This window comes from Tachyglossus aculeatus, unplaced genomic scaffold (assembly GCF_015852505.1).
Source record: "Tachyglossus aculeatus isolate mTacAcu1 unplaced genomic scaffold, mTacAcu1.pri scaffold_126_arrow_ctg1, whole genome shotgun sequence".
NCBI lineage: Eukaryota > Metazoa > Chordata > Mammalia > Monotremata > Tachyglossidae > Tachyglossus > Tachyglossus aculeatus.
The window spans coordinates 884130-896569 of NW_024044855.1; the positions used below are offsets into that span (position 1 = coordinate 884130).

At 55.2% G+C, this 12440-nt stretch overlaps 1 protein-coding gene across 1 annotated transcript; it reads right to left on the bottom strand.

Annotated features, from left to right (window-relative positions):
• Positions 1 to 5677: 5677 nt before the first annotated feature.
• LOC119922835 (zinc finger protein 436-like) lies at positions 5678 to 12092 on the bottom strand. Its single transcript, XM_038742458.1, has 5 exons — positions 12058 to 12092; positions 11035 to 11222; positions 10683 to 10793; positions 6896 to 7045; positions 5678 to 6810 (listed from the first exon to the last, which is right to left on the bottom strand). The coding sequence occupies exons 1-5, from the start codon at positions 12090 to 12092 to the stop codon at positions 5678 to 5680; spliced, it is 1617 nt and encodes a 538-aa protein (XP_038598386.1).
• Between the last annotated feature and the right edge of the window lie 348 nt (positions 12093 to 12440).

A 12440-nucleotide genomic window follows, 5' to 3' on the forward strand; every position in this document is an offset into this window, starting at 1 on the left:
TATGTAGAAGTAAAATAAATATAGTAATAAATCTTTACAAACATATATACAGGTGCTGTGGGGAGGGGAAGGAGGTAGGGCGGGGGGATGGGGAGGAGGAGAGGAGGAGTGTGCTCTGCACACAGTAAGCGCTCAATAAATATGATTGAGAGGGAAAAGGGGGCTCAGTCTGGGAAGGCCTCCTGGAGGAGATGAGCTCTCAGTAGGGCTTTGAAGGGAGGAAGAGAGGCTGTCGCGGGGGCTGCTGGGAGGGGGCGCTGTGTTTGTGGGGGTAGTAGTCATTCATTCATTCATATTTTGGGAGCGCTGACTGTGTGCACAGTACTGGGCTAAGCCCTTGGGAGAGGGCAGCACAACAATAAAAAGCCACCCCCTGCCCACAAACCACTCTATTGTCCTCTCCCAAGCGCTTAGCACAGTACCCCACCCACAGTAACTGCTCAACAAATATGATTGATTGACACATGACAGATCTGGAGGCCTCCTGCCTGGCTTCCATTTTGAGAAGCAGTGTGGCTCAATCGGAAGAGCCCGGGCTTTGGAGTCCGAGGTCGTGGGTTCAAATCCCGGCTCCGCCAATTGTCAGCTGTGTGACTTTGGGCAAGTCACTTGACTTATCTGGGCCTCAGTGATCTCATCTGGAAAATGGGGATGAAGACTGTGAGCCCCATGTGGGACAACCTGATCACCTTGTAGCCTCTCCTGCACTTAGAACAGTGCATTGCACATAGTATGCGCTTAATAAATGCCATTATTATTATTATTATTTTGGACCTCAGCGCGTTGTGGCTGGGGGACAAATGAGTAACGGTGGCTCACATCTAATCGCTGGACTGTAAGCCTGTTGGGGGCAGGGAAAGTGGTTGTTTATTGCCGCATTGCCCTCTCCCAAGCGCTTAGTACAGTGCTCTGCATACGGTAAGCGCTTAATACATGCAATTGAATGAATGAATAATAATAATGATAGCATTTGTTAAGTGTTTACTATGTGTGAAGCACTGTTCTAAGCGCTGGAGGAGATACAAGGTGATCAGGTTGTCCCACGGAGGGCTCACAGTCTTCATCCCCATTTTACAGATGAGGTAACTAAGTCCCAGAGAAGTCAAGTGACTTGCCCAATGTCACCCAGCTGACAATTGGCGGAGCCGGGATTTGAACCCACGACCTCGGACTCCAAAGCCCGGGCTCTTCCCACTGAGCCACGCTGCTTCTCTATTGTTATTGTTACTATTGTCAGCGCTTAGAACAGTGCTTGGTCCATAGTAAGCACTTAAGAAACGCCATCATTATTATTATTATTGTTACTAAATGCTAGAATAGAGCCATGCCAACGTGCCCTTCCCGTGCCACCAGCGGCGGTGCCCACCGTAGGTCCGGGCTCCTTCCCTCCCCCTCCATTGGGGAGCCGAGCCTCAGTTTTCTCACCCTGTGCTCATGAATCTCCCTGCCGTAGGGGGAACCGGTAACTTTGGCCTACCCACGTCCCAGTGCCCTCGGCTCTCCGGTATCGCCCCCTCCCCACGCCCGGGGCCACCCTACCCAGTACCGGTCTCCGCAGGGGCCGGTGTCGTCGTCATCGTCGTCGTCGGACGTGTCCGAGGAGCTGAGGCGGGAAGAGCAGGGACAACCGGGTGAGGGGCGTCCATCTTTCCTCACGAGGCGGTAGGTCGCCGGGACTCCTGGGCCCCAAAATTCAGGCCCTGCCGAGGGCGGCGACTTGAAGGGCGACTTGAGGGAGAGGCTGGCGAGGGGCGGGCTCCCGGGCACCCCGGAGGGGCGGCCCTCAGGCGGACCTGGAGATCCTTGTCGGGCTGCCTCGGTTCCCCAAGATGCCCCTCCTCAGCCCTCTACTTCAGAGTTGTTCGCTCCTTCCGTCGTATTTCTTGAGCGCTTATTGCGCGCAGACTGCTGGACTAAACACGTGGGACGGGACAATACAAACCATAAACAGACACAGACTCTGCCCAGCACGAGTTTACAGTCTCAAGGACCAGCTTTCGCTCTCTCCCAAGTGCTTAGCACAGTGCTTTGGCACAGAGTAAGCGCTTAGCAAAAACCACCAGAATAGGCATGGTGACAAGAGCCCTCCCCTCAAACTAGTCTTAATCCTGCTGGGACCAGCTGACACAAACGTTTTCCCTCTCCCTTGTTTCTCCCTCTTTTTTTCTCTCTCTGTCTCCTTTTTCTCTCTCTCCCCTTTTTCTGTCCTTTTTCTCTCTTTTTGTCTCCACTTTGTATGTCTTTTTCTCTGTCTCATTTTTATCTTTCACTCTGTCTCTTTATCTCTGTCTTCCTCTGCGTCTTTTTCTTTTTCTTTCTCTCCTTTTTCTCTTTCTTTGTCTCCTTTTTCTTTTTCTGTCTGTCCTTTTTCTCTTTTCTCTGTCTCTCCTTTTTCTCTCTCTTTTCTCTCTCCTTTTTCTTTCTGTCCTTTCTCTCTGTCTCTCCTTTTAATCTGTCTCTTTCTGTCTCTTTTTCTTTCATTCTTTTTCTCTATCTTTGTGTCTCTTTTTCTGTCTCTCCTTTTTCTTTTTCTGCATCCTTTTTCTGTCTCCTTTTTTTCTGTCTCTTTTTCTTTGTCTGTCTGTCCTTCTTCTCTTTTCTCTGTCTCCCCTTTTTCTTTTTCTCTTTCTGTCTCCTTTTTCTTTTTCTGTCCTTTTTGTTTTCTGTCTCTCCTTTTTCTGTCTTTTTCTTTGTCTCTCCTTTTTCTCTTTCTGTCTCTCCTTTCTCTCTCTCTCTACTTCCCCCCTTCTCCATCTCCTCCTACCTCTCTTCCCTTCTCCTTCAGGTTGTCACACATGGGGCTCACAGTCTTCATCCCCATTTGCCAGATGAGGGAACCGAGGCCCATAGAAGAGAAGTGACTTGCCCAGAGTCACACAGCGGACACGTGGCTCCGACGGGTCGATGCCAGCGCCTGCAGGAGAGGCAGGGTGCCGTCGGAGCCCCCAGGGCGGGAAAGCCTTGAGGACGGGCTCCTCTCAGCAGAGAGAAACCCCTCCTACCCGGTGGGCCCGGGAGAGCCTCCAGACCAGCTCGGCTCTCGGCGGGCGCCCGAAATCCCACAGCCGAGCGCAGAAAACTTTCCCCCGCGGACAGCGTGAGGGCATCGGCCGCGGCAGAGGCCGAACGAGCGCCTCCCTCGGGGCCATGCGCTCCACCTCTAGCCCGGAAGCCGGTTGTAGGCAGGGGAGCCGGTCTCCTGACTTGCGTATTGGACTCTCCCGAGCACCGAAGACGGAGCTCTGTCGAAGCAGACTCTCTCAAGCGCTTAGTACAGTGCTCTGCACACACTGAATGCCCAATACATAGCACTGACTGATTCCTCTAGACTGTAAGTTCACCGTGGGCAGGGAACGCGTCTGCCAACTCGTTTTGTCCGACTATCCCGAGCACTTAGTAGAGAAGCAGCGTGGCTCAGTGGAAAGAGCCTGGGCTTGGGAGTCAGAGGTCATGGGTTCAAATGCCGGCTCTGCAAGTTGTCAGCTATGTGACTTTGGACAAGTCACTTAACTTCTCTGGGCCTCAGTTACCTAATTTGTAAAATGGGGATGAAGACTGTGAGCCCTGCGTGGGACAACCTGATCACCTAGTAACCTCCCCAGCGCTTAGAACAGTGCTTGACACATAGTAAGCACTTACTAAATTCCATTATTATTATTATTATTATTATGGTGCTCGGCCCGCGATAGATACCATCACCGGATCGATCGCATCTTGCGGCTCGTCCCTAACTCCTCCCTCTTGGCCTCAGATGCCCCTCACCATGGTCAACTCTCGTTTTATCGGGCTCTCCGGAGTGTTCAGTTCAGTGCTCTACACACAGGAAATCCCACCTATGGATTAAGTGATTGCTTCTCGCCTCCAACCCCTCCCCTATGTCTTAAAACGCCCTGCCCCTCCACGTCCACTTTTGAGAGCCTCCTGAAATCCACACAGTGAGCGCTCAATAAATACGATCGATCTCTGTCATTTATTTAATGCCTTTCCCTCTAGACCGTGAGCTCGCTGTGGCCAGGGAATGTGTCTGTTATCCCGTCCTCTCCCGGGCGCTTAGGACAGCACTCTGCACACAGTGAGCACTCAATAAATACGATCGATGAGCCCGGTATTGGGTAGGGACCGTCACTATATGTTGCCGACTTGTATTTCCCAAACGCTTAGTACAGTGGTCTGCACACAGAAAGCACTGAATATATACGATTGAATGAATTAATTTATTTAATGTATTTCCCTCTAGACCGTAAGCTGGCTGTGAGAAGGGAACGTGTCTGTGTCCTCTCCCGAGCGCTTAGGCCGGTGCTCCGCGCACAGTGAGCGCTCAATAAATATGATCCATCTCTGTCATCTTCCTCTCTAGACCGTAAGCTGGCTGTGGGCAGGGAATATTTATGTTATCACGTCCTCTCCCGAGTGCTTAGGCCAGTGCTCCGTACACAGTGAGCGCTCAATAAATATGATCCATCTCTGTCATTTATTTAATGTCTACCTCTCTAGACCGTGAGCTCTCTGTGAGCAGGGAATATGTCTGTTATAAATAAATACAACTGACTAGCGGACTGTACTAAGTGCCTGGGCTACGACGACCCAACAGGGCTGGTAGACGCATCCCCCGCCCACAACAAGCTGACAGTCTTGAGCTCCTACCCTTCCCACCAGCTTTTTAAGCATCCAATTTGTCACGTGGCCCCTGGCCGACCTAACCCCCATGCGTCCGAGGGCGGGGTCGCCAAGCGGGGAGGGGGGCGCAAAAAACTTCATCCAATACACGTCGTAACCGGTTTTTTTATGGGAAGCAGCACGACCTAATGGAGAGCGTCTGGCTCGGGGAGTGGGAAGGAGCCGGGTTCTAATCCCGATTCCACCCCTCGTCTGCGGGGTGACCTTAGGCGAGTCACTCCGCTTCTCCGCGGCCGCGGCTGGAAAACGGGGACCGAGACCGTGAGCCCCGCGTGGGACGGAGGCTGCGTCCGACCTGATCCGTTTGCAACGACCGCAGCGCTTAGGACAGTGCCGTACACACAGTGAGCGCTGAATAAACGCGTTATCGTTAGGGGGGCCGGACGGCGCCGAAAACCCTTTGTACCTGTGGGCGTCGGGGAGCGCTCAGTAGAAATCGTTCCTCAACGGGAACCGTCTGCCGAGCGGAAACTTTCGGGCAGTTCCCTGAATTCTCTCTCCTCCCGGTTGGCCTGGGCCCTTCGCTCTTTTTCCGCTTCGGGAGACCAGTCTTCCGTCCGTCCCTCCCACGTGAGGCTCGGCTTGCTCCCTACCTCGGTTTCCCTGTCGGCGAAAAGGGGAGATTAGACACCCATCCCCTCCCCGGCATTAGCTCGGGGTCGACATCTGACCTAGTCGTCTCGCGCCCGGGCGTCAGATTGGGCCGGGTTCTGATCCCGGCTCCGCCGCCCAGGTGACCCCGGGGAGTCGCCCCTTTTCCCCGTGACTCCGTAAGATGGGGACGAGAGCGAGAGCCAGGCGCAGGGCGGGGATCGCGTCCGACCGCTTCCGGACCGCCCTACGTGCGTCTCCGTGGCTTCCCTGCGCTGGGCGAGGCCGGAGGACGGGGGCGAGCCCGCCATCACGTCCGGCGTCTTGCCCGGCCCGCGGGATGCCGATCGCCATCCTCTGCGCCGCCGAGGCGGGGAGAACCCTCCATCGGTCCCCCCCGGGGATCGGCCTAGTTGGCGGGGTCGGGGGCGTGAGTCTTCTGATGCTTGACGAGGGCCGGGAAGGTGGCGAAGGCCTTGCCCCAGAGACGGCAGCGGAAGGGCTTCTCCCCGCTGTGGACGCGGCGGTGCTTGATGAGGCCGGAGCTGCAGGTGAAGGCCTTGGGGCATTGGGCGCACCAGTACGGCTTCTCGCCCGTGTGCGTCTTCTGGTGCTGGATGAACATGGTGCTACAGCGGAAAGCAGGGCCACAGTCGGGGCAGGCGTAGGGCCGCTCGCTAGTGTGGATGCACTGGTGCTTCACCAGGTGCAAGCTGCAGCGGAAGGCCTTAGTGCAGTCGGGGTAGGCGTACGGCTTTTCGCCGCTGTGGCTTCGGCGGTGCTGGATGAGGCTGGAGCTGCATCTGAATGCCTTGGCGCAGTCGGGGCAGGCATAGGGCCACTCGCCGCTGTGGATGCGGCGGTGGTGGGTCAGCGTGGAGCGGTCGGTGAAGGTCTGCTCGCAGGCCGGGCACTTGTAGGGCCGTTCGCCCTTGTGGGTGCGCTGATGCTGCACCAGGTTGGACTTGACACTGAAGGCCCGGCTGCAATCCGGCCAGGGGAAGGGCCACTCGCCCGTGTGGGTCCGCTGGTGCTTGAACAGGCTGGACGAGGTGGCGAACACCTTGCCACAGTCCGGGCATGGGTAGGCCCGCTCGCCCGTGTGCGCCCACTGGTGGGCCGCCAGGTCGACGTGCTGGCGGAAGGCCTGGCCGCAGTCCTGACAGGAAAAGGGGCGGGCCTCCGTGTGCGTGGCGCGGTGCTGGGCCAGGTGGGGGACGCGGCGGAAGGTCTTCTCGCACTGGGCACAGCAGAAGGGGTGCTCGCCACGGTGGGTGGCCCGGAGCTGGGACAGGTAAGCGGGCCGCGTGAAGGCCTTGCCGCAGTCGGGGCACGGGTGGGGGCGACGGGGCCCGCAGGCTGGGCACGGGGCCCAGCCCCCCGCCTCCGCGGGGGCCCCAGACGGACGACCGCACTCGGGGCAGGGCGCACCGCCCGCGGGCGATGACGGGCCGTCCTCTGCCTGGGCCGGGGAGGCCTCGCGGGGGGCTCTCCTGAGCGGGGCTCGGACGGGCCTCCCGCCGTGGGAGACGCGCTCCGCTCCTGCTCCGGGGGCGGCGGGGGCAACGGGGGTGGCGACCACGGCAATCCGCCCTCGGGCTTCGCGATCTCATCTGAGGAGACAGACGGGAGAGGCCGGCTTGGGGGTCAGAGCCGCCGGACGGGGGGGCACCGGGGACGTCTAGCGGGGAGCGCCGGGCCTGGGGGTGCTGCCTAATGGGTGGCGCCTGGCCTGAGCGTCCGGCCCAGTGGGTAGCGCCAGGCCGGGGGGTGTAGCCTAATGGGTAGTTTTAGGCTTGGGTATGCTGCCAAGAGGGTAATCCTGGCTCCACCACTAGTCACTCGTCACCACTGCGTGACTTTGGGCGAGTCACTTCACTTCTCTGGGCCTCAGTTACCTCATCTGGAAAATGGTGATTAAGACTAATAATAATAGTAATAATAAGGATGACATTTTTTAAGCGCTTACTATGTGCAAAACACTGTTCTAAGCGCTGGGAAGGTTACAAGGTGATCAGGTTTTCCCACAGTCTTCATCCCCATTTTACAGATGAGGGAACTGAGGCCCAGAGAAGTGAAGTGACTGGCCCAAAGTCACACAGGAGACAAGGGGGGGAGCCTGGATTAGAACCCACGACCTCTGACTCCAAAGCCTGGGCACTTTCCACTGAGCCACGCTGCTTCTTTAAGCACGGTAAACTGTGGATTTAAGAGTGTGAGCCCCGTGCCCCCTTAGGACAACCTAATCACCTTGTAACCTCCCCAGTGCTTAGAACAGTGCTTGGCATGTAGTAAGCGCTTAATAAATGTCATTATTATTATTTTATTAATTATTATAATAACAATAATAATGTAGGTATCTGTTAAGCACTTAATATATGCCAAGCACTGTTCTAAGCACTGGGGTAGATACGAGGTAGGTTGGACACGGTCCCTGTCCCCCATGGGGCTCACCCTGTTAAGCCCCATTTTACAGATGAGGTCTCTGAGGCAGAGAGGAAGCGAAGTGACTCGCCCAAGGTCACACATCAGACCTCTTATCCCGACTAGATTACTGCATCAGCCTCCTCTCCGATCTCCTATCCTCCTGTCTCTTCCCACTTCAATCCATACTTCACGCCGCTGCTCGGATCGTCTTTGTGCAGAAACGTTCTGGGCATGTTACACCCCTCCTCAAAAATCTCCAGTGGCTACCAATCAACCTACGCATCAGGCAGAAACTCCTCACCCTCGGCTTCAAGGCTCTCCATCACCTCGCCCCCTCCTACCTCTCCTCCCTTCTTTCCTTCTACAACCCAGCCCGCACCCACCGCTCCTCTGCCGCTAATCTCCTCACTGTGCCTCGTTCTCGCCTGTTCCACCGTTGCCCCCCGGCCCACGTCCTCCCCCTGTCCTGGAATGCCTTCCCTCCGCACATCCTCCAAGTTAGCTCTCTTCCTCCCTTCAAAGCCCTACTGAGAGCTCACCTACTCAAGGAGGCCTTCCCAGACTGAGCCCCCTCCTTCCTCTCCCCCTCCTCCCCCTCCCCATACCCCCGGCCTTACCTCCTTCCCCTCCGCACAGCACCTGTATATATGTATATATGTTTGTACGTATTTATTACTCTATTTATTCATTTATTTTATTTGTACATATTTATTCTATTTATTTTATTTTGTTAATATGTTTTGTTCTCTGTCTTCCCCTTCTAGACTGTGAGCCCGCTGTTGGGTAGGGACCGTCTCTATATGTTACCAACTTGTACTTCCCAAGCGCTTAGTACAGTGCTCTGCACACAGTAAGCGCTCAATAAATACGATTGAATGAGTGAATGAATGAAAGGTGGCGGAGCTAGGATTAGAACCCACGACCTTTGATTCCCAGGCCCGGGCTCTAGTCACTAAGCCATGTTGGGTAGTATCGGGATGGGCAGTGGAAGCAGTGCCATCCTAATGGGGGGAGCCCGGTTCGGAGAATTAGAAGGATCTGGGTTCTAATCCTGCCTCCATCACTTGTCCACTATGTGACGTTGGGCCTCCGTTCCCTCATCGGTAATAATAATAATGATGGCATTTATTAAGCGCTTACTCCATGCAAAGCACTGATCTAAGCGCTGGGGAGTTACAAGGTGATCAGCTTGTCCCAAGTGGGACTCACAGTCTTCATCCCCATTTTACAGACGAGGGAACTGAGGTGCAGAGTAGTGAAGTGACTTGCCCAAAGTCACACAGCTGACAAGGGGCAGAGGCAGGATTAGAACCCAGATCCTTTTGACTCTTCCCGCTGAGCCACGCTGCTTCTTTAAGCAGCGGTAAAATGTGGATTTAAGAGTGTGAGCCCCGCGTGGGACAGGGACAGCGGCAGCCAACCTGATTACCCCGAATCTACCCCAGTCCTTAGTACAGTGCCTGGCGCAGAGCACTTAAATACCATTAAAATACAATCAAAAAATTTTAAAAATCATGAAAATCAGAGAAGCAGCCGAAAGAGCCTGGGACTGAGAGTCCGAAGAGCTGGGTTCTAATCCCGGCTCTATCACCTGATTGCTGGGTGGCCTTGGGCAAGTAACAAAGCAGCGTGGCTCAGTGGAAAGAGCCCGGGCTCAGGAGCTAGAGGTTGTGGGTTCTAATCCCGGCTCTACCGCTTGTCAGCTGTGTGACCTTGGGCAAGTCACTTCTCTGGGCCTCAGTTCCCTCATCTGTAAAATGGAGATGAAGACTGTGAGCCCCACGTGAGACAACCTGTTTACCTTGTATCTACCCCAGCGCTTAAAATAGTGCTTGGCACATAAGTGCTTATCAAATACCAGAATTATCATTATTCTCTGGGCCTCAGTTTTACTCATCTGTAAAATGGGGATTCGATTCCTGTTCTACCTCCTCCTCTGAGCCCCATGGGGGGGGCAGGGATTGGGTCTGAGTGATTACCTAGTATCTATCCCATTCATTCATTCATTCAATCGAATTTATTGAGCGCTTACTGTGTGCCGAGCACTGTACTAAGCGCTTGGGAAGTACAAGTTGGCAACATATAGAGACGGTCCCTACCCAACAACGGACTCACAGTCTAGAAGTGGGGGGTGGGGGTACTCGTCACGTGGTAAGCACTTAAATACCATAAAAAAAGTTCACCAGGTTAGATCGTCTCTCTCGTATTTCCGCTTGCACTCACTTTCTTGCTATTCGACCACTTTTTCTCCCCATCCTTATAGAGCGTTAAATTGCTATCACCATTTGCGGATTTAAGTGCTTACTCTGTACTGAGCGCCTGGGTAGATACAAGAGCTCACCTCCTCTGGGAGGCCTTCCCAGACTGAGCCCCCTTTTTCCTCTCCTCCTCCCCATCCCCCCGCCCTACCTCCTTCCTCTCCCCACAGCACCTGTATATGTTTGTACAGATTTATTACTCTATTTTATTTGTACATATTTACTATTCTATTTATTTTGTTAATGATGTACATATAGCTATAATTCTATTTATTCTGACGGTTTTGACACCCGTCTCCATGTTTTGTTTTGTCGTCTGTCTCCCCCTTCTAGAATGTGAGCCCGTCGTTGGGTAGGGACCGTCTCTAGACATTGCCGACTTGGACTTCCCAAGTGCTTAGTCCAGTGCTCTGTGCACAGAAAGTGCTCAATAAATACGACTGAATGAGTTGTTTGGATAGATTCCCGAATCAACGTCTGCCCCCACCCGCGTGAAGCTCTCCGTGGGCAGAAATCCCGTCCTCCATTTGGGCTGGCCAAGGAGCTCAGTCCAGCGATAGGCACGACCAACGCCCCTGGCTCCCTCCTGAATCCGCTCCGACGACTCCATTGGGAGGGATTTACCGAGCGCTTATGGCACGCTGGACGCTGTACTGAACGCCGGTGGCCTCGCGACGGAACCGGCGCCTGAGTTCCCCACTCGGACCGGTTCGGCGGGCGGCCCCTCACCTGGGAAGGGGTCTCCGGCGGAGGTGTCTCCGGTGGCGGGGTCTTCGGGGGCGTCTCTGGCCGGGTCTCCGTCCTCCGCCCACTGCCAGTTGAGGAACCACGGCTCTCTCCCTCACTCCAGCACGGAGAGCACATCTGTTTGGGGAAGCGGGCATCCCGCTGGAGGGGAGGGCAACGGGGCCTGCCCCCGAACCCACCTCTGCCCTCTCCCTCCCGCAAGGGGTGACGGGAAACCGACTCCGGACACCCGGCATCGGAACTCGGGATGGCGCGGGGAAGCCCTGACCTCGGGTTGAGGCCAGGCGGAGAGCGGGGAGACCCCCGGGATGCCACCCCCCGTGCCCCCCGTTACCCAGGGCGAAGAGGTTCCCGTAGCTCTGGAGCATCACGTCATTGTAGGGGTTGCGCTGGTTGGGATTCAGGCGTCCCAACTCCTCCCGGGTGAGGGGCACGGTCCCGTCCTCCTCCGACGTCCTCGACACCACCTGTGACCACCACGTCCCGTTTCCTCCGAGCCCGCCGCCCGCGTCCCCATCGGGCCTGGGGATCGGACGACCTGGGTTCGAATCCCCCTTCTAATAGTAATAATGATGGCATTTATTAAGCGTTACTATGTTCTAAGTACTGGGGAGGTTACAAGGTGATCCGGTTGTCCCCAGGGGGCTCACTGTCTTTATCCACATTTGACAGATGAGGGAACTGAGGCCCAGAGAAGTGAAGTGACTTGCCCAAAGTCACCCATCTGACAAGTGGCAGAGCCGGGATTTGAACCCATGACCTCTGACTCTAAAGCCCACGCTCTTTCCACTGAGCCACGCTGCTTCTTCTAGACTGGGATCCCGTTGTTCGGTAGGGACCGTCTCTCTATGTTGCCCACTTGGACTTCTCAAGCGCTTAGTCCAGTGCTTTGCACCCAGTAAGCGCTCAATATATATGATAGAATAAATGAATGAATGAATAAATTAATCCCGGCTCAGCCCTCTCGGTGACCTTAGACCGGTCACTTTACTCCTCCGTGCGAGTTTCCTCGCTCCCTGTTTTCTCTCCTACTTTTAAGGCCGTGAGGCCCATGCAGACTGTAGGCGTGTTGCCTAGTGGGTAAAGCCCGGGCCTGGGAGCCAGAAGGACCTGGGTTCTAATCCCGCCTCCATCGCTCTTCCACTGTGTGACCTTGGCCGAGTCACTTCACTCCTCTGGGCCTCAGTTACCTCATCTGTAAAACGGGGGTGTAGACCTTGAGCCCCGTGGTCAGGCAAGGACGTCCGACCCGGTTTGCTTGTATCCACCCCAGCGCTTAGTACAGCGCCTGGCACATACTAAGCGCTTGACAGGCATCGTAAGGAAAAATAAATCAGCGATCCCAAAAGTAACTCACATAATCCATCTGCTCAGTACTTCCAGCTGCACCATCGTCTTCTTGGTGCTTAGTAGTCATGGGTTTCAGGAAGCTCTGGGAGTGGGGCACTGTACTGAGTGCTACAAAATAATACAGAGCTTGGAATTAAATACAGCCCCTGTTCCTCGGGGGGCTCGATATCTGCCCTAAGGAAGTGCCCACTACATCAATCAGTCTCTTGAGCACCCAAGTCACATCACGTGGCCTCGTGGCTAGAGGCCGGGGGCGGGGGGCAGAGGACCTGGATTCTAATTCCGGCTCTGCTATTAGTTTGCTGTGTGACCTTGGAAAACTCACATACCCTGATGGCCAGAGCCCGGGGACCACAGGACCTGGGTTCTAATTCCAGCTCTGTTACCTGT

Excerpts from the sequence above, each read along its gene's own strand:
- LOC119922835 (XM_038742458.1), bottom strand. The coding sequence starts at position 12,092 with ATGGTGCAGCTGGAAGTACTGAGCAGATGGATTAT. Across the intron at positions 7,046-10,682 it reads CGCCGGAGACCCCTTCCCAG|GCTACACCCCCCGGCCTGGC; the intron begins GTGAGGGGCCGC and ends ACTACCCATTAG. Across the intron at positions 6,811-6,895 it reads CCCCCAAGCCGGCCTCTCCC|GAGCGGAGCGCGTCTCCCAC; the intron begins GTCTGTCTCCTC and ends CCCCCGGAGCAG.